Source organism: Natator depressus, chromosome 1 (assembly GCF_965152275.1).
Source record: "Natator depressus isolate rNatDep1 chromosome 1, rNatDep2.hap1, whole genome shotgun sequence".
NCBI classification, from domain to species: domain Eukaryota; kingdom Metazoa; phylum Chordata; order Testudines; family Cheloniidae; genus Natator; species Natator depressus.
This window is the reverse complement of record NC_134234.1, coordinates 142019467-142039979: the sequence shown is the minus strand read 5'-3', so window position 1 is coordinate 142039979 and position 20513 is coordinate 142019467. Positions and strand designations below refer to the sequence as shown.

At 46.8% G+C, this 20513-nt stretch overlaps 1 protein-coding gene across 1 annotated transcript; it reads left to right on the top strand.

Moving 5' to 3' along the window:
- The first annotated feature begins 8059 nt into the window (after nucleotides 1–8059).
- ARX (aristaless related homeobox) lies at nucleotides 8060–20102 on the top strand. The gene is made up of 5 exons (XM_074968342.1): nucleotides 8060–8602; nucleotides 10134–10803; nucleotides 13282–13327; nucleotides 15815–16143; nucleotides 18888–20102. Exons 1-5 carry the CDS (start codon nucleotides 8410–8412, stop codon nucleotides 19126–19128), a joined length of 1479 nt encoding a protein of 492 aa, XP_074824443.1. The 5' UTR covers nucleotides 8060–8409; the 3' UTR covers nucleotides 19129–20102.
- The last annotated feature ends 411 nt before the right edge of the window (nucleotides 20103–20513 follow it).

The following is a 20513-nucleotide window of genomic DNA, read 5'->3' as shown; positions in this document are numbered from 1 at the left end:
GTCAATCTGCCTTCCCTGAGAGATGTTGCTGAGAGAAGCCTGGGTAAAAGAGTAATGACTGTTCTGTAGATAGTCTCCAAGGTTTCCAAATGGATGACACCATGAAGAACACTCTGCTCCTGCCAAATCAATAGGGTCCTGTCAGTGTAATGCTCAAACAGGGGCTTCCACAGTCTAAGGTCCAAAAGCATGTGCCCTGGATGCACTGCTCCCCATTCCCACATGCTTGGGTGCCTCCATGTAGCAAAGGGGAGTGTATGACCCAACAGCTATGTGCCACCTCAACCTACTGTGATGTGCCAGGTGCACAAGGAAAGCAGGTACAAGTAAATGTTAAAACAAGGACCCTGGGTTTAGAAAATATCTTTAAATTCAGGATAAATGAAATGTGGGAAATGTATGCCACATGGGGGATAAAACGTTCGTCCCCTGAGAGAGGTGCACAGCACAGATTTGGGGTTCAAAGATCATGCTAGTTGAATGGTAGCGTCCTATGGCATGAGCCAAACACCACATGGGCTGGGGCTTACAGCAGTTGGGCTGCCTGCTCCTTCTAATAGACATTTCTGGTGTTTTTCTGTCAGGGGCTATCCAGACAGGGAGTTCTAAGGAATCAGTTTGAAAAATAACAATTAGTATTTAAGAAATACTCACAGACGTGTCAACATCTCTGTGACAGCGAATGACCTAGAACTTAGCCAATGGCAGCTGTCATTGTCAGGAAATAAGTATAGTTATGATGGAAGGGAAACTCAGTTTGCACAGAAATAAAGAGGAAAAACAGGCAGGTAAATTTCAAGGTGTATTTCAAAATTAGAGAATTGGAAGGATAGCAGAGTTCTGCTTAAAATTAACTTAGCTTTGTTTGCATTGTAGGGCCCAGGCATTGTAAATGACAAGAGATAATTTGCATTTCTCTCACACACACATACACACATCCCCACACACCCAGGTCTTCTCTGATCTCTTTCCTCATACACATTAATGATTTAGGTATTCCATCATCTAGGCAAAGGCCAAGAATGTCAAGGATGAGAGAAGAGGACCAGAGAAGCGCTGGTTCTCAGGCAAAGGCCTAGGGCAGATGCACAGTTTCTACCTTTAGCCACAACGGCTGGACTCCTTCCTCTTACAAAATAAACAAATATACATCTAACATAAGGGTTTTTTAACTTTGAAAAATAGTTACTATTAATTATATTAACTATTATCATATTATCACACTTTCTGCATAGCAAAAAAATTATGTTAAACCCCAGTTACAGCCTGTCATTTGTGGGCCAGACCAGCTCCTGAGCAAGGTTAAAGGTGGTTCACCCACAGTGTTAGGAACTCATCAGCGATGTCATTGACTTTAACGGAAGCAGTATTGGCTCCAAAGCACTAAACACATTGTATGTATACAAACTATGTGTAGAATTAACCATGTTCTAACCCAGTAACACAAAGCAGCAATCAGTGGTGTAGGTGGACCTTAGTGGTTAGGGTTAACTTGAGGTCATCAACAATTTACAAACAGTGTGTTGAATAACCAGTTACAACTCCCTTGTCCACTAACATAGTTGAAACAATCTTGCATGAAGTAAACTATACTTTTGACCTAATTCTACAAACTTTGGCAGACCAAAGCTGTACTTGGCTTGGGGACGTTGTTCAAACATGTTTGTCTCCATGGCAAGACTAAACCCTATTTTAACAGTGACAGGGGTCCACCATATTGTAATTAATTCTCCCAGCAGAGCTGTTTCTTCTAGACCATAGGTTCTCAACCACTTAGAGAGCACAATCCAGGACAATTTTTAAGGAATCACAACTGCCTTCCCTTTCCTTTCGACTAGATAGCAAAGTGGTCCCCAAACTACCTGCTGACCTTGTAACACAGGTAAGGAAAAGGTAGTGAACAACTGACCTAGACAAACCCAAAGAAAACTTTGATTGTCTGTGTAATTAGTACATGTAACCACAATATGCTTCCTTGCTTTTAGTGTTGAGAGGAACTTGTCAGAAACGAAAAACATAAACATATTTTAGTATTTTTTATTCAGGTGTCCTTTCTTCTTGTTGTTACTTTGTTAGGATGGTGCTTAGCTATTTCTCTTTACTGCGATGGATGCTAAGTTACTACAGTGATGTCCTGTGGTATAAGAACTACAGCAAAATGGAATTTGCAGAGGTAACTTAGAGTTTCCCCAGCTCTTCTAGGGGAAGCTGTTTCAATTAAAGTCCCTGAGCTTGCAGCTGAGTTTGTCATAAATCCAACAGAATGCTATGGAGATTTTGGATCTGCTCTTTCTCATCCAAAATAAAGTGGAACATTGAGTTAAAAGTAGGTAGCTACCTCCTAAATCCTATCTATCCCTTGCTGTCTGTTAATATAACGTGTGTATGTGCAAGAGATCCTGGAGATGCTTTAAACCATTTCTTTTCCAGGCTTGACATCAAAATCCTTTCCTGATTAAAGGCTAAGAAAGTTAAGGGTAAAATACACAGACAGGAGTCACTTCATTTCACGATGTTCTGAGGTTCGGGCGATTCGAATTGTAAGCTACATAAATTCACCATCACTAGGCCAGATATTCAGAGACCTGTCCTTCCGGGAACCGCTAATTCTTCTGGAAAAGGAAGCAGCTGCCTTGGAAAACTCTCCTTTTCATGTGTCATTGAGACAGGGAAGATAAATGATTAACTATGCATCGTGAGTATTGACAAGCCAAGGAAATATGGTTCTCACCGCCGATATTTTCACGTAACCTACTTCCCCCTCTCCTTCTCCCTCTCCCCTCCCCCCCCCCCCCCCCGGAACGTTCAGGTTACACTGACCTTGTAAAGAATTGGGCTGAAGGCAGCGGGGCAGTTTTATACCACAAACCCTACATCAATAATGTGTCACATGGAGGAGAGTCTAGCGGGGACTAAACTGGGCGCTCCAGCTTTCCCGGGGCTTTCTGTAGAGATCTAGCTCCTCTGCGGGAAGGGTCCGTGTCCCCCCAAAACGAGGGGGCGATGGGCTATTGCAAAGGGAAGAACTGACCAGATCATCATCCCCCGCTCCTGGTAACCAACATGCTTCTTGCTCAAGAGAGCAAAACTCTTGCTAAGGAAAGATGCCCTAATCTGTGCAATGGAGGCGAGAGCCAAAGCCCACTGGCATCAGTGGGAGCCCTTCTATTGATGGCAGGAGCTTGTGGCCCATCGGGCCAACCCTGCAAATATACAGGTTGCCTTATCGGGGGTGGGGGGAGGACAATTGCTAGGAAATAGCGGTTGAGTTTCTGGCCTGCGTTAACTGATGGGTTTTGTGCACCAAGAGCTGGCTCTCTCCAGGGCTGGTCCCAAATAAAGCCCAGCGTTCCCCGAGTTGAGAACCAGACCTACACACAGCTCTTGCCGCCCCCCTTCAGAGGGCTGGTAACCGCGAATGTAAGGGGACCAGCCGTACCGGTGGGCCTTTGGGGAGGATATGGGGCTAGGCAGCTCCCCGCCCACACACACACACACACACACACACACACACTCCGTCTTAGGACTCATACGATCCGCAGCCCCCCAGCCCTCTGCATCCCACCCCGGGGAGAGCTGCATTGCAGCCCGGATCAGAGCCGCAGGAGGGGCGCCCCGAAGCGCTATCAGCTGGGCTCGCAGGGCCGAGGGCACAGCAGTGTGTGTGTACCCAGAGAGGGGATCGGTGTGTAGCAACGCTCCAGCCCAGCGGGCGGGCGCGCTCTCCCTGGAGCCAGCAACTGGGAAGTGGCAGAGTTTGCAGCGAGAGAAAGTTACTTTATTAGCAGCGCACTAATCAGCCATGCCACTTCCGCTACCTCGGGCGGGCTGGGTTGCTGGAGATTTCGCTCCCAAGAGCCAAGTACAAAGAAAAGGAGGACTCGTGGCACCCTAGAGGCTAAGGTGCCACAAGGACTCCTTTTCTTTTTGCGGATGCAGACTAACACGGCTGCTACTCTGGAAAGAGCCAAGTAGAGCTCTTAAAGCGTGTAGAGGCTTTGACCAGAGTGAGAGTAGCTACTAGCCGGCTAAACCAGCCCCGAACGAAGAGGCTTCATGGGCAATCCAATTCTCCACCCGTTTTAGAGATTTCCATGAGCCTTTTCTTTTACACCCTGCAAAGGGCAAACCCTTGTGTGGAACTCGGAGTGGGGGAAGGGATGGCTCAGGCTACACAAGGGGGATTGCATTTCATTGTCTCCTATTACCGCGGATAGAACTGTGAGTGCGAATAAAATATATACCCTGTCCTGGGTGCATCGAGCTGAAGTGGATATTGCTATGAAAGCAGCAGTCGAGGAGGTTAATCTTGGCTGGTTGGAGTTAAAAAAGGCAAATATTTCCGTTTGTGCCCTCCTGCCTTTCTCAGCATTGGTTGTCAATCCAGAAGCTTGTTATCCTTACAAGGCATCAGTTTGTTTGGCTGATCTCAGCAAGGTTTTCTTCTCCAAGTAGAACTATAATTGCTATAATTCTACTGTATCATTTGGATCATTGCAGTATTGTTGTTTTCTCTCTCTCTTTCTCTCCCCCTAACACTGCAATAACGCGCGCCAGTGTTAAATTAGCAGGTTGGAGGGGGGAAAAAGACCGTAAATGAATGAAAGTTTGTTAAAAAAAATAAATAAAACAACCAAATGACTTGGCAAAGGCAAGATCGCATCGCCGCGGATCCTCGCGCGCAGTCAGGGCTCGTTGTCTCCCCTGCCATTGGCCGGCAGGCTCCAAGTGAAGTTTATCTCCATTGTTTAAATACATGTTTGGAAGAGGTTGAGCTGAATGTGGGGGGACCCGGGCAGAGAGGGGCTGCTTGAGCCCCTTCCGACCATTTTTCACGATACATAAAGTAAAGCATCTCAAATGAAAGTGTTTCAGGTTCATGCGGCGCCAGGTACTCCAGATCGCTCCAGTTTGGAGATTTAGAACCAATGCCTTCGTGCACGTTTCTTGCAAGTGTCAGTAAAACATCAACAACAAAAATGCACCGTAAACTTAACCTTCCCCGTGTAAGGAAAACGGTTTCTTAGACGCTCATGTGAACATCCAGTCCAATGGTGTAGACAGCCCCAATTTGTGCAACAACCAACAGATTTTTTGACAGCTTTATAGTCTCATGCAGGTTGCGGTATTACATTTGTCATTTTCATTTTAGTTATTGATCGTGAAAGCCGATAAAGCCGATTTATTTATTATTATTATGATGATTATTATTATTTTTGCCAACTAACAGGGTATCAATCAGACGAGCAATCAGGGAGAACAAGCCAGAAGTGTTCTATACCTATGCACTTAAAGTGTAATTTATTTGCTTAATATTAAAGAGAGAGGATAAATGAACATGTTAACCAAAATTAGAAAAAATAAAAGCAGGAGTTCTCTTTTGCTCGTTTATGCAGCCCACTAATTCTTCTTTTATTATGACCGTTCAACACATTATTGTTTTTATAATACAATAAATGTGCAAAAGTAGCCTTCATTAAAAAAAAACAACACAACTAACTAGTAAAATCCGGTCAGTCAGTAACTAAGTTGCTTTCAGGCGCTCTGTCTGTTATCTGTGCATTTAATACCTGATTTCTAGATTTGTTTTTTATGACAATTATTACTGACATGGCGTTCAAGAATACCAATAACTAAGAAGGGATAAATAGAGCTTTTTGAAGTCGTGGCATTGAATCGTGACAATGATCGTTCGAGGGTGTATGTGAAAATGTGTCTGGTGTCAGGATCTCGTCTCTCCCGAGTTAAAAAGACTTTCCTTCCAAATCGCGTTCTCACTCCAAACACGGAGCGAGGATTAGAAAAATAAAAACTGGCAGGCAAAGCAAACAGGAATGCTCCTTCCGTGCAGCAGAAGGAGGAAATCTACCTTGTCAGAGACATTTCATAAAGGGGGTCAGAAACTGGTTGATTGTATTTTAGTCACACGTATTTATCATTAAAATGTAGCTTTGGGTAAAAATGATGTGATCGCATGTTCATTGATTGTGTAGAAACGAACACCCAGCCCCGCCGATGTATTTTTAAAAGGCGTAAAATAAGAGGAAATAAATGCCATGTGGAGCCCTTATGTACTCGACAGCTCTTGGGAATAATGTCTGACTTGATGCTTACTTTGTACATGAATGGGAATCTATGTATAAAGTCAGACATTATTTCCAAGGCCTGTTATTATATATATATAGAGAGAGAGAGAATATACACACTTCTTATTTACAATTCGCTCTGTTTAAAGAAGCTCAAGTGAAGGATCCCGCATGAAAACTCTGTCTTGAGGACTGTGGATGTGTATGATTAATAGGAAAAATGGAGCTGTCTCCCACCCAGCTCTCGAATAAGCGCCTCATCTAAGTGTGCGAATGAATTATTTTAGGGTGACAAAGAAAACAAAAGCGAGATGCCTCCGACGTGTCTCGTGCGTTAGTAGGATGGGAACGGTAAATGCACATTTTAGCAGGAGACGCACTGATCATTAAAACATGCCAATTAAAATCGAACCTCAACTGTATAAACAGTGACCTTAAAATTCTGCTGGGGATGTAAATGCGATCGCTCGGTCAATGAGCAGGAAAAGAAAATCCCAGGCGCCTTTCAGCAGCCAAGATGTGTTTAAAGTGCCTGAGAAACTGTGCGCGTCAACCCAGAGGAGGGAAGGGAAAGGTAAGTGAGGAGCGAACGAAACCTTCTGGGTTTGAAAGTCCGGCACCTTCCCCGGGGATCTGGCGGTTCAGTTACCAACACTTCATGCAGCTCAAATTGTGCGTTAAATACTTCTGCCAAGGCAGCCCCGGAATGTCGATCACACATTAGCATTTGAAAGCGTTATCCAGATGTTTATTACAGTAAAAATCCCAATTATGAATCCTTGTAATTTTAAATACGGACTGTAAGCGATTCAAGTAAGTTCCTTTGTAAAACGCTTTTCCTTTGACACATTCAATGAGGGAGAGCGGGAAGGCAGAAAACCAGACATGGATTTCTTTCTTCTGCACCCCCTCTCCCCCGGCCCTTGGCGTCTCCTCTTTGATTTTCGCTTGGCCCTAGACTGCACTGCAGACAACAGCAAGGAAACGGTGAGTTTGCTGGATACAGCCTTATCTCACCGGTGTTTTAGAATCACCACTGTAGGTATCAGCTCTATTGTCAGACCCGTTTGGTAGATTTAAAACGGCCGGCCTTCCACAACGATCTCAATGTCGTGGGACATTGCGGGGTTTCCAGTGTAAAGGGAGATAAGGGACACTTCAGACCTTCTGTTTCCAAGCTGAAGATCCAGATGGAAAGTCAGTCGCAAATATGTTGATCCAGAGCTCGATTCTTATTCTCCCATTTCCTTCCAATGAAACTGCTGGTTTACCTCAGGTCAGCCTTGGCATATGAAGGATTCGTCCTCCAGGGCATCGCCCCCCCCCCCGCTCCCCCTGCGCAGAATATAACTTTTATAAATAATTTTAAATCTAGCCTTTAAAGAGAAATCGGCTGTCGAGATGAAAGTCTTGTGTCTCCTGACACTGGCTTTTTATGTGTCTTTTCCCATCACCCAAGCCGTGTTGCCATCTACGTACCTCCTTTTCTGCTGTTAAACCGCTGTTCAAGCGTAACTAGCAATGGATAGGTAACAGATCTGCAACAAGTGCGAGCTCATCCGTATTAGCCCCGCGAAAGTACCTTGAAAGCATTATTTTATTTCCAAACGACTACTCAAAACGTGCACTGACGTTTGAAACCATTCCATACCCCAGTAAAGAAGAAAATGCCAACTGGAGATGTTCTGAACTGTTTTGAAAGCAATAACTGAACCTCGCATCCTGGTTGTTTAATAACCCGTACCCCTCTTTCCCTACCCCTACCCAGTAATTTAGAATTGTGGGAAACAATATATTTGACAGACACTCCCTTTCCCGGACGTGAGAGGTGGGGGGGGGGGGGGTCAGTAGTGGAAATAGCTGCAGAGAGATGGAGGAATAGGAGGGCAGGGAGCGAGGGGTTTGGACTAGTTTGCTGAGTGAGGAGGGGTGGAAGTGAACGCTGCTCCGAGGGACGCGCCGAGGAACTTTTCCGCGCTGGTGCTGATCCCCGAGTGATCCAAACCGGGCTTTGCTCGGAGCTGGAAGCCTGAAGCGGCCCTGCCCCTGGCGAGAGCCAATCAGAGGGCGGCTCCCAGCACGTGGAGGAGAGGGACTCAAGAGCAAAGCAATTGCAGCTCACTACACTTGTTACTAGTGTCCTGAGCAGGAAGAGGGGCGAGTGGAGCCGCTGGTGGGGGGATTAAAAAACACTCCAGCCCAAGCAAAAACAACAACAACCAAAAAAACAAAAAGCCAACAACCAAGCCCCACACACACGCAGTCAGCCAGCCAGCCAGCCGGCCGAGCGAGGCAGCTCCTTACCGAAGGGAAAGCCAAAGCCATGAGCAATCAATACCAAGAAGAGAGCTGCTCTGAGAGGCCTGAATGTAAAAGTAAATCTCCAACTTTACTCTCCTCCTACTGCATAGACAGCATCCTGGGCAGGAGAAGCCCCTGTAAAATGAGATTGCTAGGAGCTGCTCAGAGCCTGCCTTCTCTGTCTAACCGGACAGAACAGGACAAGGCCGTGCAAGGTAAGCAACAAACGGCGGGTTGCAAGCAAAATCAGCTGGGGGAAAAGAAAAGTAAAAGTGCAGCTAGGAGGGAAGGGAAGGGGAGGGGAGGGGAGGGGGGAGACCCAAAGAAGACGCTCTATAGGCCTGTTAACCGCAAAGCCATTCAGAGCTCTAAGCCCTGCTGGATCGCTCCCAATCTCGCTCGCTCGTTTTCGATCGCTCTGGCTCACACCGTGAGCATTTAGTTTGGTCATAAAAGTAATATATTTGTAGCGATCGGCTTATGTAAGCGAGAGGTCAGGAATAGCAGTTGCTGTTGGGATTAGCTCACCCCACCCCTTTCCAGCGTGTGGACAGGGGCTCTCTGAGCGGCGGAGACCCTGTAATTCTGGGGCGCTGAGGGTGTTCCGCAGTGGGGGAGCATTGCCATTGACTTGGGCGGATTTGGTTACCGCGATCGTATCTTCAGTTCAGATTATTCTTATTTATTATTAATTTGATTTTACTAAAGTTTAGCCCAGACTAAACTCTTCGCATTGCATGGTACTGGGCTGGAACTGCTGGGAAACTGCGGCTTCCTTTTGCGCTGTTCTTAGCCTGACAAGTTCATCGTTCTTGCTGGGGATTTACCATTTATGTCAGAAGTGAACACTATTAGATTCGTACCCTAGCTAAGCCGGATGCAATATTTTTCAGTAGTTTTATTAATTGAGACTCAGTATCGTTAAAGAAAAGCTGGAGGGCTGGGGATGGAAATCCTGCGTATTTGTTGTGTAAAACATTTCTCTGATCTCCTGTATGAAGTTCATGCTTGCTTTTGAGCGAGAAGGGGAATTAATAATTCGCCACCAAATCACATTTCCCATCTCTTTTCGTTTAGGGCTGTTTCGTCCAGCTCAAGGGCGGTTTAACCTCTGGGGAGATCATTCACAGCAGCGGGTTTTCTTTCTCCTTGCCAGATAAACTTGCGATTTAGAATAATAGGCTTGTTTGAAACGGAAAATATCCAATGAATACCGTTAGGGCAAAGGAAGCGAGACGAGCTAGAGCATCTCGGCCTTTGGGTGTGTTCTCCCCCCTCCCCCCCGATTCCCCAGGGCTATTTCAGACTCTGATGGTAGCACGAAGTCCTTGGGTTAAAAGGGAAATGTGTTCTGCAGAGCGGGGGGAATAACCGGGGCGGGGAAGGGTTTGCTGAGCCCGCGCTACGGCCGGCGCCTGTTATCGGGCAGGGATGAACGATGGTCGCTTTATGCCACCAGCTAGGAGCGGCTGCCCGCTGCGGGAGAGAAGCAGGCGGCTACACTGGGATGGACCGCTGGCAACTTTCCAGCCGGACTCTGGAAGGGTGGGGAGCCGAAGGGGCCGGCGTGGTTTGATGTTGACCATGGTGGGGGTCTCCCGCTGGCTGGGGACGGGGGCTGGGGTCCCCGTGAGCCCCCCACCCACCCGGCTGGTGCCTTGCCCTGCCTTGCTGCCGCGGCTGCCCTGACCCGGTCTCTCTCTCTCTCTGTGCCCCGGCGGGCTGTGTGTGTCTGTCTCCCGGCAGGATCCCCCAAGGGGAGCCCCCCGTTCGAGCCCGCCGAGCTGCATCTGCCGCCCAAGCTGCGCCGCCTGTACGGGCCCGGAGGGGGCCGGCTGCTGCCGGGGGCGGCCGGGCCGCGGGGGGAGCGGGCGGAGGGGGCCGCCGCCCCGTCCTGGGACACGCTGAAGATCAGCCAGGCGCCCCAGGTCAGCATCAGCCGCAGCAAGTCGTACCGGGAGAACGCGCCCTTCGCGCCCCCGCCGCCCGCCCTGGACGAGCTGGGGCGCCCCGAGGAGAGGCCGGGCCCGGCGGCCGCGGGGGTCCCCGAGGAGGAGGAGGAGGAGGACGAGGAGCTGCTGGAGGAGGAGGAGGACGAGGAGCTGGAGGAGGAGGACGAGGAGGAGCTGCTGGGGGAGGCCGGCGGGGGGCTCCTGAAGGAGCCCAGGCGCGGCGCTGCCCCTGCCACGGGGCCCGACGGTGGGGAGCTGTCCCCCAAGGAGGAGCTGCTGCTGCACCCGGAGGACGCCGAAGGCAAGGACGGCGAGGACAGCGTGTGCCTGTCGGCGGGCAGCGACTCCGAGGAGGGGCTGCTCAAGAGGAAGCAGCGGCGCTACCGCACCACCTTCACCAGCTACCAGCTGGAGGAGCTGGAGAGGGCCTTCCAGAAAACCCACTACCCAGACGTCTTCACCAGGTACAGGCTGAGGGGGCGCCGCGGATCGCAGCCTGCCCGGCTGGGCGCGGGGCCCTTCCCACCCCGCAGCTCCCCTGTGCTCGGAGGCAATTCCTGGGGCTGGCTGGCTGAGTGGAGAAGGCGCCTTGGCGTTTCTCTCTCACACACATCCCTGAGTTTCTCTGCTGGCCACAATCGCCAGGAGTGTCCTCTCGGTCTCACCCAGGCCTTTCCTGAATCCCCCTTGGATCAGCTGGGAAGAGAGTTCTCCCCCCACTTTAGTCAGCGTTAGACGCAGTCTCTACTGTAGAAATAGCTGCTCTGTTAGCGGGAGAAGGAGGGGGGCGGCCACAGGAAAGGAGAGAAACTTCTGCCATTAGTTTGTCTTCACTGCAGAGCCAGTTGGCCAAGGGCAGGTAGTATCTGTCCAGCTCCTCGCTAAACCAAATAGTGTCCTATTTTTATCCCATGCCTTGATCCTTCTTCAGATCTACCAACAAGCTAGCTGAGTATCAATTACGCTTTTCCCAGTGCAAGCTGGAACCCTGCCCTGTCCAGGGAAGTCCTGTAAAAAAAGATCAAAGTATTCCAGCTTTGGGTTCTTAGAATATTTAGCTACATAATAGCTCCGCTAAAATACTGCGTGTAACATGTTTAACCTCTGCGTATGGATATGTGCAGAGAGATACAAACTTAGATCGGAGTCAGAGAGGGGTGGGGGTGATATTCTCCTACACATAGTAGGGTCTAAAGAAAAGGAGGACTTGTGGCACCTTAGAGACTAAGTCCTCCTTTTCGTTTTGCGAATACAGACTAACAGGGCTGCTACTCTGAAACCTGATAGTAGGGTCTGTTGGTGTTGTATACACTTCAGCTACAGCTCATTTACTGTCCTTGCCCAGAAACACAGAGAGAGATTTTCGAATGGGAATTAGGTGTATCTTGTGTTTGTTTACAGTTCTGACGGGCTCTTTCCCGTTCTCCTCCTTTTCACACACACTCCTCCAGTCTCCTTAGCCCAGAAACTCCTTTGATTTACACCGCCTGCTTTTTTTTTCTTCCCCTGAATTTTGAAGCCAGATCTCGAGGAGACCGTGTCAAAAGGGGAGAGAAAAAAATAAGGAGCGAGTAACCTGTATAGAACGTTAAAACCACAATCAGACCCCCAATTTCATAGCTCGCCGTTGTCACTAAAAGAAGGAAAGTCAGCCCTCTTTTTGAACAAAAAACAAAAACAAAAAACAATGTGGCGTGGAAACGCTTAAATGGGAATTTAACTGTGGGACCCGGAGTGCACTTATGCTCTGCTGCATCTAACAGATTTCTGCAGCCTCCAGACAGCAACGAAACTCTTTCCCCAGAAGACACAATTGCTAACACCTTTAACAGCCCAAGGCCTTCCGCGCCGTTTTGCGCTGCCTGAATACCGCAGAGCTGCGCTCCAGAACGGGTAGTTTAGCTACAAGCTCCTGGAGGGAAACGGGGAAAATCCGACAGGCCTTTTTTTGTTGTCGTCGCTTCTGCGATTCCTGAGCCTTTTCTCTGGCTGGACATTAAAACAGAAAGCTGTCAGCCGGCTCGGAGACTTGAGTTAAAATGTCAAGCGCTTGTTGTGTGGCGAAAGGGAAGGCGGCTCGTGTTTGGCTTCCCTCGGGCTCGAGGTTTTGAAAGTTGCAGGTGAGGCTGAGGGGGTCTGAAAGAAAACAGCCTCTTTGCAGCCCGGGGTCCCTTGGCCAGCCCAGCTCTTTCTTTTTAGCGGGGGGAGAGCCAATTATGCTCTGCGCTCTCATATTTTCGGTAAACAGATTACGAGCAGTTTTATAACATCTTAATGGTTTCCGATTTGCCTTCATTATTGCAATAATAACTGCAATGAAGGGGTAGGGTTTCAGCGAAATTGCGCCCCCCCCCCCCCCGCGCTGTGCAGAGTTTGCGCTGGGCATTGGAAACACCAAGCGTTTCCTGGGTTTGAAACTAATGAGTTTTTAAGGCACACACTGTGACGGACGAAGATCATTGCGGATGGCCTGACCCGGGGGCGACTTCGCCCCCTTTGCCCTCTAGCATCTCCTGCTCGCTTGCGGAGGGGGAACGTGCAAGAAGGCCCTTCCCCTGCGATTGCTACACAGGCCGCGGGTCTGGCGAGCAGGCGGGGTGTGAGCACTGGGAGCCAAACTGCGCTGACTTCAGCCCCGGCGGAGTTTTGCGGAGCAGACTGTGGCTCCGGGGGTTAGGCTAGGGCTGCCCCTGGATACTCCCCTGGCAGGGCTCTGTGGGCCGTGGCCTGCCGGTGGTGGGTGCGCTGTGTTTGCGCTCAGACCAGGCACACGGCAGGGGGCTCGATCCTGCTCCCCTTCGTGTCCCTCGGAGCTCGGCCATTGACTCGAGACCCCCCTCCCCGGCCGGGGTCTGGGGACGGGGCAGAGCTGCCCCAGCTGCCCTGCGCCCCCGAGGGGAGTCTCACGGCGCGGTGTGTCTGTGTGCTTGTTTCCCTCTCAGGGAGGAGCTGGCCATGCGGCTGGATCTGACCGAAGCCCGAGTGCAGGTGAGTCCGGGCGAGAGCTGGGTCGGGTGCGCGGTCTCCCCACCCCGCAGAGAGCCGGTGGATGCCCGCGGGGCCCTGGCCAGCCAAGCCCAGCAGCACCCGCTGGGACAGGGCTCAGCCCTGCGCGGGTGGGTTGGAAACCATCCCTGGTGCCTTTGCCTCTCCTGCGGGGTGTTCTCCAGAGGCACGCTGGGGTGGGGAGGCCGTGGGGGGCTGGCCCCTGGGGACAGGGTGGTGGGCAGGGGAAAGACCGGAGGAAACGAATCCCCCCTCCTCCCACCAAACCCCCAACCGACCCCAGGAAATCAGCCGGCGAAACCCAGTTGGATTAAAATCGCCCGGCCACGCGGGGTTTTGGTTGTTAGACAAACCCGCTCTGCTCCAAGCAGGTATTTGGCCGTGATTAAATCTCCAATCGGGCTTCATAAAAGCCCACTTAGTGCTAGAACAAACAGGGCCATTTGAAGGCGAAATGTTGTTTGATTTCCTCTCCGCCTGCACAAGGGGCTGGCTAATGCTATTTGATTTCCCATTTTTGATAGCAATAAGCCCGCATTGATCTAATAGTGAGTGAGTGCAATGCTATTAAAGGTGTTTGCAGCCCCATACCAGAGTGCATTTCCTAACCCAAGTCTCATAACCAAAGAGACGATAAACATTGGGATGCCCTGATTGCCAACAGAAAACAGATGTCTCTGGGTCTGAAGCTGAGCAAATCACTTTACAGTTAAAATCAGGCGCTGATAAAGCATAATAAATTCCATATGGCTCATTTAATACACAACAGCTTCTTGCATTAGAGGGGCTAATGATGAGATTTGTCCCCTCCTTTCTGTTGACACATTTCTCCATTGTCAAACAGAGATGTGACAGCAAATCAGTATTTTCAGCTCAGGGGAACAAGTCGTGGGAAAGTTAAATAACTTTTAAAAAGAAAGACACCCCCTTTCTCTCTTCTCCTATTCACTGGAGGAGATGTAATTAAGGGAATATGAATTATGAGAGTCCCTTCGTTTACCTTTTGGGTGTACTCAGACTTATTAATTCAATAATGGGGAATTGCAATGGGGACAGCTTGCTAATTGAGTTTTAGTTGAGAGAGACGATCCGGTTGTAGAAGATTTTGGCTTCCTTTAAGAACATTATGTCTCTTCATACGTACGTCTCCACATAGCATTGTTGCTTTTATTCGTTTAGCTGCAGTTGAGATGGGGGTTCATAATGATCTGCCAAACGTGAGCTACATTTAAAGGTGAAAATTCAACCCCCACCGCTCCGCAAAATTAACAGATTATGTCTCTTTCAAAGGCTCTCCTTTGATGTGTGATATTTATACTTTGCTATTAAGCAAACATTTTCCATTAAAATGTGGTGTTTTATTAATTTCTCCTGTTTCAAAGAACAAACAGATTTTGCTTAACGAATGTTTAGGGTGAGGTTGCAATGCCGTGGCTGGCTAACAAAGTCATGTAAACTAAATCCTAAGAGTACAGCTGGGACATGCATATTAGTCCTTCAATAGCTTCGCGATTTTTTTTTAAATATTACATTTTACTTGCAGTCCCGATTTTGTATTGCTTTTAGTCTTTAAAAAGCTGAATGAGCCTAAAATGATACCATTTGTAAATATTAACTTCAGTGAAAGATACCATGCAGATCTTAGTGTGGGTGTGTGTATAGATCACATCATAAAAATAATTTAGTTCTAGTGGGAATTAATTTTTAGAACATTTGACTACAGCAATAATGTTTCAGTTAAAATGTCCATAAAAGAAAGCATTATTGTATGCTGCCAAAACCACCACCGTGCTGTCAAGTATTTAAATTAAAACGTTTTACTCTCCACTCAAACCAGTAGGATTCCTCTGGAAAATGGATACATGTTAGCTGAAAAAGAAACTTCCGAATATTATACTGTGTGTTAAATGTTACGTACATTCAGAGTATTCAGTACACAGGTGTGTGCTTATTTATACCTGTGAAACGTAAATCCGGAGACGAGGTATTATTTATATAGTATATAGCATAAGCAACCAGACTAAGGATAAAAGGCTTAACGGGTCAGCGCCACCCTAGCCTCATACTTTCCTCCAAAGAGGCAATCACTTTACCAGCAGGGTAAATATATAAACCAGGAGAAGATGATAAAAACGCTTTCATGAAAGGTAACCATGCATGCCCACTTCAGGGGTTGTTTAATCCTGTCTTAATGTGCGAGTTATTTGACCAACCCAGGCCATTTATTACTCGATGTAATAACAACAAAGTATCTCTCTCCCCCCCCCCCAACCCCTCCAAATGTTACCTGGAACAACTGCCATTTGTAGTCTAAAATCCTATCCAGTTCTGACCTCCTGCCTGCTGAGGGTTTGGGGTAGAAATGCTCGAGACCTATCCGGAAAATTTACCATGTCTGCTGGGCAAAACATTTGGAGAGGAGGCCAGAAATATGTAAACTATTAAAACCAATTTTCTTTTGGCTTTCAGGTATGGTTCCAGAACCGTAGGGCTAAATGGCGGAAGAGGGAAAAGGCTGGGGCTCAGACACACACCCCAGGTTTGCCTTTCCCTGGTCCCCTGTCAGCAACTCACCCACTCAGTCCATACCTTGATGCTAGTCCTTTCCCTCCTCATCACCCAGCTCTAGACTCCGCCTGGACTGCTGCTGCAGCAGCTGCTGCCGCCGCCTTCCCTAGTCTACCTCCTCCGCCTGGTTCTGCAACTTTGCCACCAAGTGGGACTCCGCTAGGCCTCAGCACTTTCCTGGGCGCAGCTGTATTCCGGCATCCAGCCTTCATCAGCCCTGCATTTGGCAGGTAACACGTTCAACGGTTTCCATTTGCCAGAGCGGTGTATACACAGTACAGGGGGGTGGAGGTTGGGGAGGAGAAAGTGCGTGCCATGGAACATGGCTTTCCGGAGCCACGACTGCCTACTGCAATCCAGTTTGTGTTCAATTAACGCACTTCTCTTGCCTGGATTAGTTAGGGACCTCTTAGTTGAATTTACACTACAGATTATTCGGGGCGGTGGGGGGGGGAAGGGAAAGGGGAAAAAAAGGACAAGTGAGGGGAAGTGGCAGACTTCCAAGCACTTGACGTCTGCATGCTACAACCTGACTCATTAATGTGCAGTGCTCCGAGTCTCAGGTGGAGGTTAATGTTAATAGAACTGTCTTGAAAGAGTAGCAAGAAAGTTTTCGAAGAGTTGCTCTGGTGTGAGGGTTGGTGGCAGTGAGTCAAGAAGGAAAGGCAACTTCTCACCCTGAAGCTGGTATCCCACAAGTGACTGGGCGCCGATGATGCTTCCCCGGTAGAGCCGGGTGAATAATTTGTAGCGTGTAATTTGATTAATTTTACCTCTTTTGCTGTTCACAAATTGCCCTCGAGCAGCCTATCGTTTTCTTGAACGTATTAGTTATTTAAAACCATTCACAGAATTATAACGACTCCGGGTTGGTAGATCTCTCGCAAGCAGTTCATTGTGGATTATTTGATGTTCGAAATTCGAGCTGTGTTGGTTAGTGTTGATTGGACGCACAGGTCACATGTTACGCTTCGGTTCCCTGACTAGATGAGGGTAACTCTTAGAATCAGATTGTCACCAGGAATATTCACGTCTACTAATTCAAAATCTGCTCTCTGGGAATATTCTCTTATATCTGGTAGACAGACATTCACGATTTCCACAAACATTCCTGTCCCAGCGCATCACTCGCTAGAGTATTTGTAGCAAGGGGACACAATACAGGTGAAGCATTAAATAATTAGTAGGACTCGTCGTAAAAATTGTTTTGGAGTATTTGCTCGGCTCTATTTCTCAGTGTGTTTTATACCTAAATCTACCAGTCGTGTAAGACACTGAAATAAAAGAAACGATTCACGTATATTATAGCTTCCTTTATTTAAATGAAAACCAAATGATGAACTAAAAAGTCTGTAGTTAATCACACAGACAGAGAAACAATAGAAGGATTTATTAAGTTGGAGAGAGCAGTGAAAATAAAACTGAATGTAACTGCAAGGATCTCTGTTTAGGAGAACAAAGAAATAATAGATTCATCCAACTGAGCAGCCACTTTAACACAATCGTCGGGAGGAAAATTTAAAAAAATCTAAGTAAAATTAGTTTCTTAGTCTAAACCAATACAATTAAACAGTTTATGCATCAAATTGTAGTCAGTGACTTAATTTACCTAATGGAACAAGTGATGTTACAGTGCTGTCACGCCCCCTGCTTAGAGCGATGATTTCACAGTTTATCACTTCTCTTGTAGCATTAGTGCAGTCCTTCTAAGGATTGTTTTTTCTTTCTGACAACAAATTGAAAAGTGAATTGTAAAAGCTTACTAACTCAGCCTGGATAATGGGCTATAAGATTAAAATAGGCATGACAGAGCAAATTCACATCCACCTTGAAATGTAGTATTTCAGTATGTATTAGGTGATTTAAAACGGTTAAATTTAACAAGTTCACCACAACAGGGATTGCCTCCCACTAATCAAACCTATCATTGTTTTGATATATATAGTATTGCTAGATTTTACCAGTAGAATTAGAGGTTCTGAAGAACCTAAAAGCTTGTGTTCAACTGAGCAGTAATTGACCTTTTAAAGGGAATGCGTTCCATTCTTGCCAATCTTAATACTTAATATCTGCATCAAAGACTCAGAAAGAAAAAAAAATCGCAGCAGCCAATATGGGAGCTTAGCATGCTAGGGCTTAGTATGTAGACCCTGATGCCTTCAAGGAACACAGTTCAATTCCTAGCCGTGATGATGTCAATAATCACATCCTTGGTTAATGGAGAGTCTGTACATCTTGATGTGCCAGTCAAGGGGGTCACTTGCACTCTTCAGAGTGACTGCTCTGGTGAGAGAAGTAAGAAAAACTAGAGGGAAGGCATTTAAAAGATTGTGTCATTGAGCCTGGATGCTAGGTTGCTGGATAATAATTGGCATTCCACTGTGAGGAAATCAACAGGAATGCCACTTCCTGCTGGTATGGGCATCAGTGCTGAGGAACGGTTAAGACACTTTGGGCATCAGGACAGTAGAACCTTTAAAAGAGGAAGATGATTGTGGAGGGGGGAAGGGGAAAGGCAGAAATCCACTGGGGGAAAAGAGAGGAATAGTATAATGGAAGAGTTTAATGTGTGCAGCGTTTCTATTTTAAATGATAGCTAAGGAGAAAACAATCCCCCAAAGCGTTTCATTTTGGAATTCCTCTCCCTATTAAGTGTAAATCACAGTATCAACTGCTCCTGACAGTGTGCTCTAGTGTGAGCTGCTGTCACCAGCAAATCTGAGAGAATTAGACTCGCTTTTTAAAAATCTTTTGACTGCCAGTGTTGAGATTTTTTTTCAACGTCTTTGTCTTTTCTACATTAGTGATAACACTTCGCTGCTTAGCTCTGACATGAACTCAGTGGAAGCGAACAGGGAAAGGAGAAAAAAGGAACAGATATGACAGCGCTGGTCACCTTATTCTGACAAAACAGCAACAGACACACTCACATAAGCTGCCTTGGTTTTGACCAAAATGTTTACTTTACTTGCAGGCTCTTTTCCACTATGGCTCCCCTGACTAGTGCTTCCACTGCTGCTGCCCTACTGAGACAGCCCACTCCTGCCGTGGAAAGTGCAGTGCAATCAAGTGGGTTATCAGATCCAGCAACAGCTGCAGCAGACAGACGGGCTTCTAGCATAGCAGCTCTGAGGCTGAAAGCAAAAGAACACGCAGCTCAGCTCACACAGCTCAATATTATCCCTGGAAACAGCACAGGGAAAGAGGTGTGCTAAAATAAATAAATAAATAAAGGTCACCTCAGCTAGCACGAATCAAGACCAAATGGAAAAAGAGGACCAGCGACTAAGACATTGGATAGGTTCTCGGGTTAGGAACTTGAAGAAAGCAAGCATCAGCACTCACATGAGTGAACCAACATTTACAAGCTCCTGAATAAGTAACTCCTTGGCTGGTACATTTTAAAACTGTACACTACATTAATTTCTTCACTGGTCATTAGACAAAAAGAGCTCCTAATAAGATATTATATTATATAGAATTAAAGTTACATCCCGTCCTCTCCCTTCCCCCTCCCCCCTTTTCTGGACATCTGGCTAAATAAAATAAATAAATAAATTGCAATTTCCAAAAAATTACCTAAACCTCCCACACAGCTTCTTAAAATAACATCTTAGGATGTTAAGTCGGTCTGTCAGGAGCACTGGAGAACTATTGTACATGTTATTGCAGCCAGCTGCATATTATTAACCAAGGACGCTGCCAGTGCAGAATGAAAGTGAATTTGATGCTGTAAGATAACCAGTGCACTTAAAGGAAAGGGGTATATCTTTTTCTTGTTATATTCTTTAACACTACACCAACCAAGGTTTTTTTTATCAAACCAAAGGGAAATACACTGCTAGAATATGGACTGTTTAAGTCACTAAACTGTGATTATTGATTCTGTACATACCATTGTTATAAAAAAGAACAGAGCTTTGTATATTTGAAATGTTATAAAACAATTGCACTCAGTGTAGTGTTGTAAAAGTTTGTCATTCTGTAGATTCTTACTGTGTTGTAGATATAATAGGGTTCCTAGACAAATATTTATGTACAACCCCTTTATTTAACTTATTAACTGTAGAGGTTTCCGAAACCCTAAAAAGGCAATGGTACAGTACTTTTGTGTAATGTCGTTATTGTTAACACTTTTCCTTGCTATTAGGTGGAGAAGTGCCACACACAGAAAATAAAATATATATATATAAATATATATATGTTTAACAAAAAGATTGTGAAGGCTACATTGAAGTATATGGCATTTAATAGCGTCATTGGAAATAACCATGGAAATAGCAGCGGTGTAACAAATATGGTCTGTTATAACTGTCCAAAAGATTGTTACCCCCCCAAAACTGCTGTAGGAGGAAGCTGAGATTCCTGTCTTTAGTACGGGCGGGTTTTTCTTGTTTTAAGTCAACAAAATAGGAATTTCTTTTAAAAGATTGAACGTTGAATGCATTTCTAAGACGCCTGCCCTAAAAATCCGAACAATTTGAAACTCGCTGAGACGCAGAACCCTCCTACAGTCATGCGTGGCAGGTTCCAGCCTGTGTGTGTCTATTGTATGTATTAAATGTCATACAGACTTCAAGTCGGCCGCCACGTGCTTCCA

What these genes read in the sequence shown, in the direction of transcription:
- ARX (XM_074968342.1), top strand. Translation starts at nt 8,410, where the DNA reads ATGAGCAATCAATACCAAGAAGAGAGCTGCTCTGAGAGGCCTGAATGT. An exon ending in ACAGGACAAGGCCGTGCAAG is followed by an intron (nt 8,603 to 10,133) that starts GTAAGCAACAAA and finishes GTCTCCCGGCAG; the next exon opens with GATCCCCCAAGGGGAGCCCC. An exon ending in ATCAGCCCTGCATTTGGCAG is followed by an intron (nt 16,144 to 18,887) that starts GTAACACGTTCA and finishes CTTTACTTGCAG; the next exon opens with GCTCTTTTCCACTATGGCTC.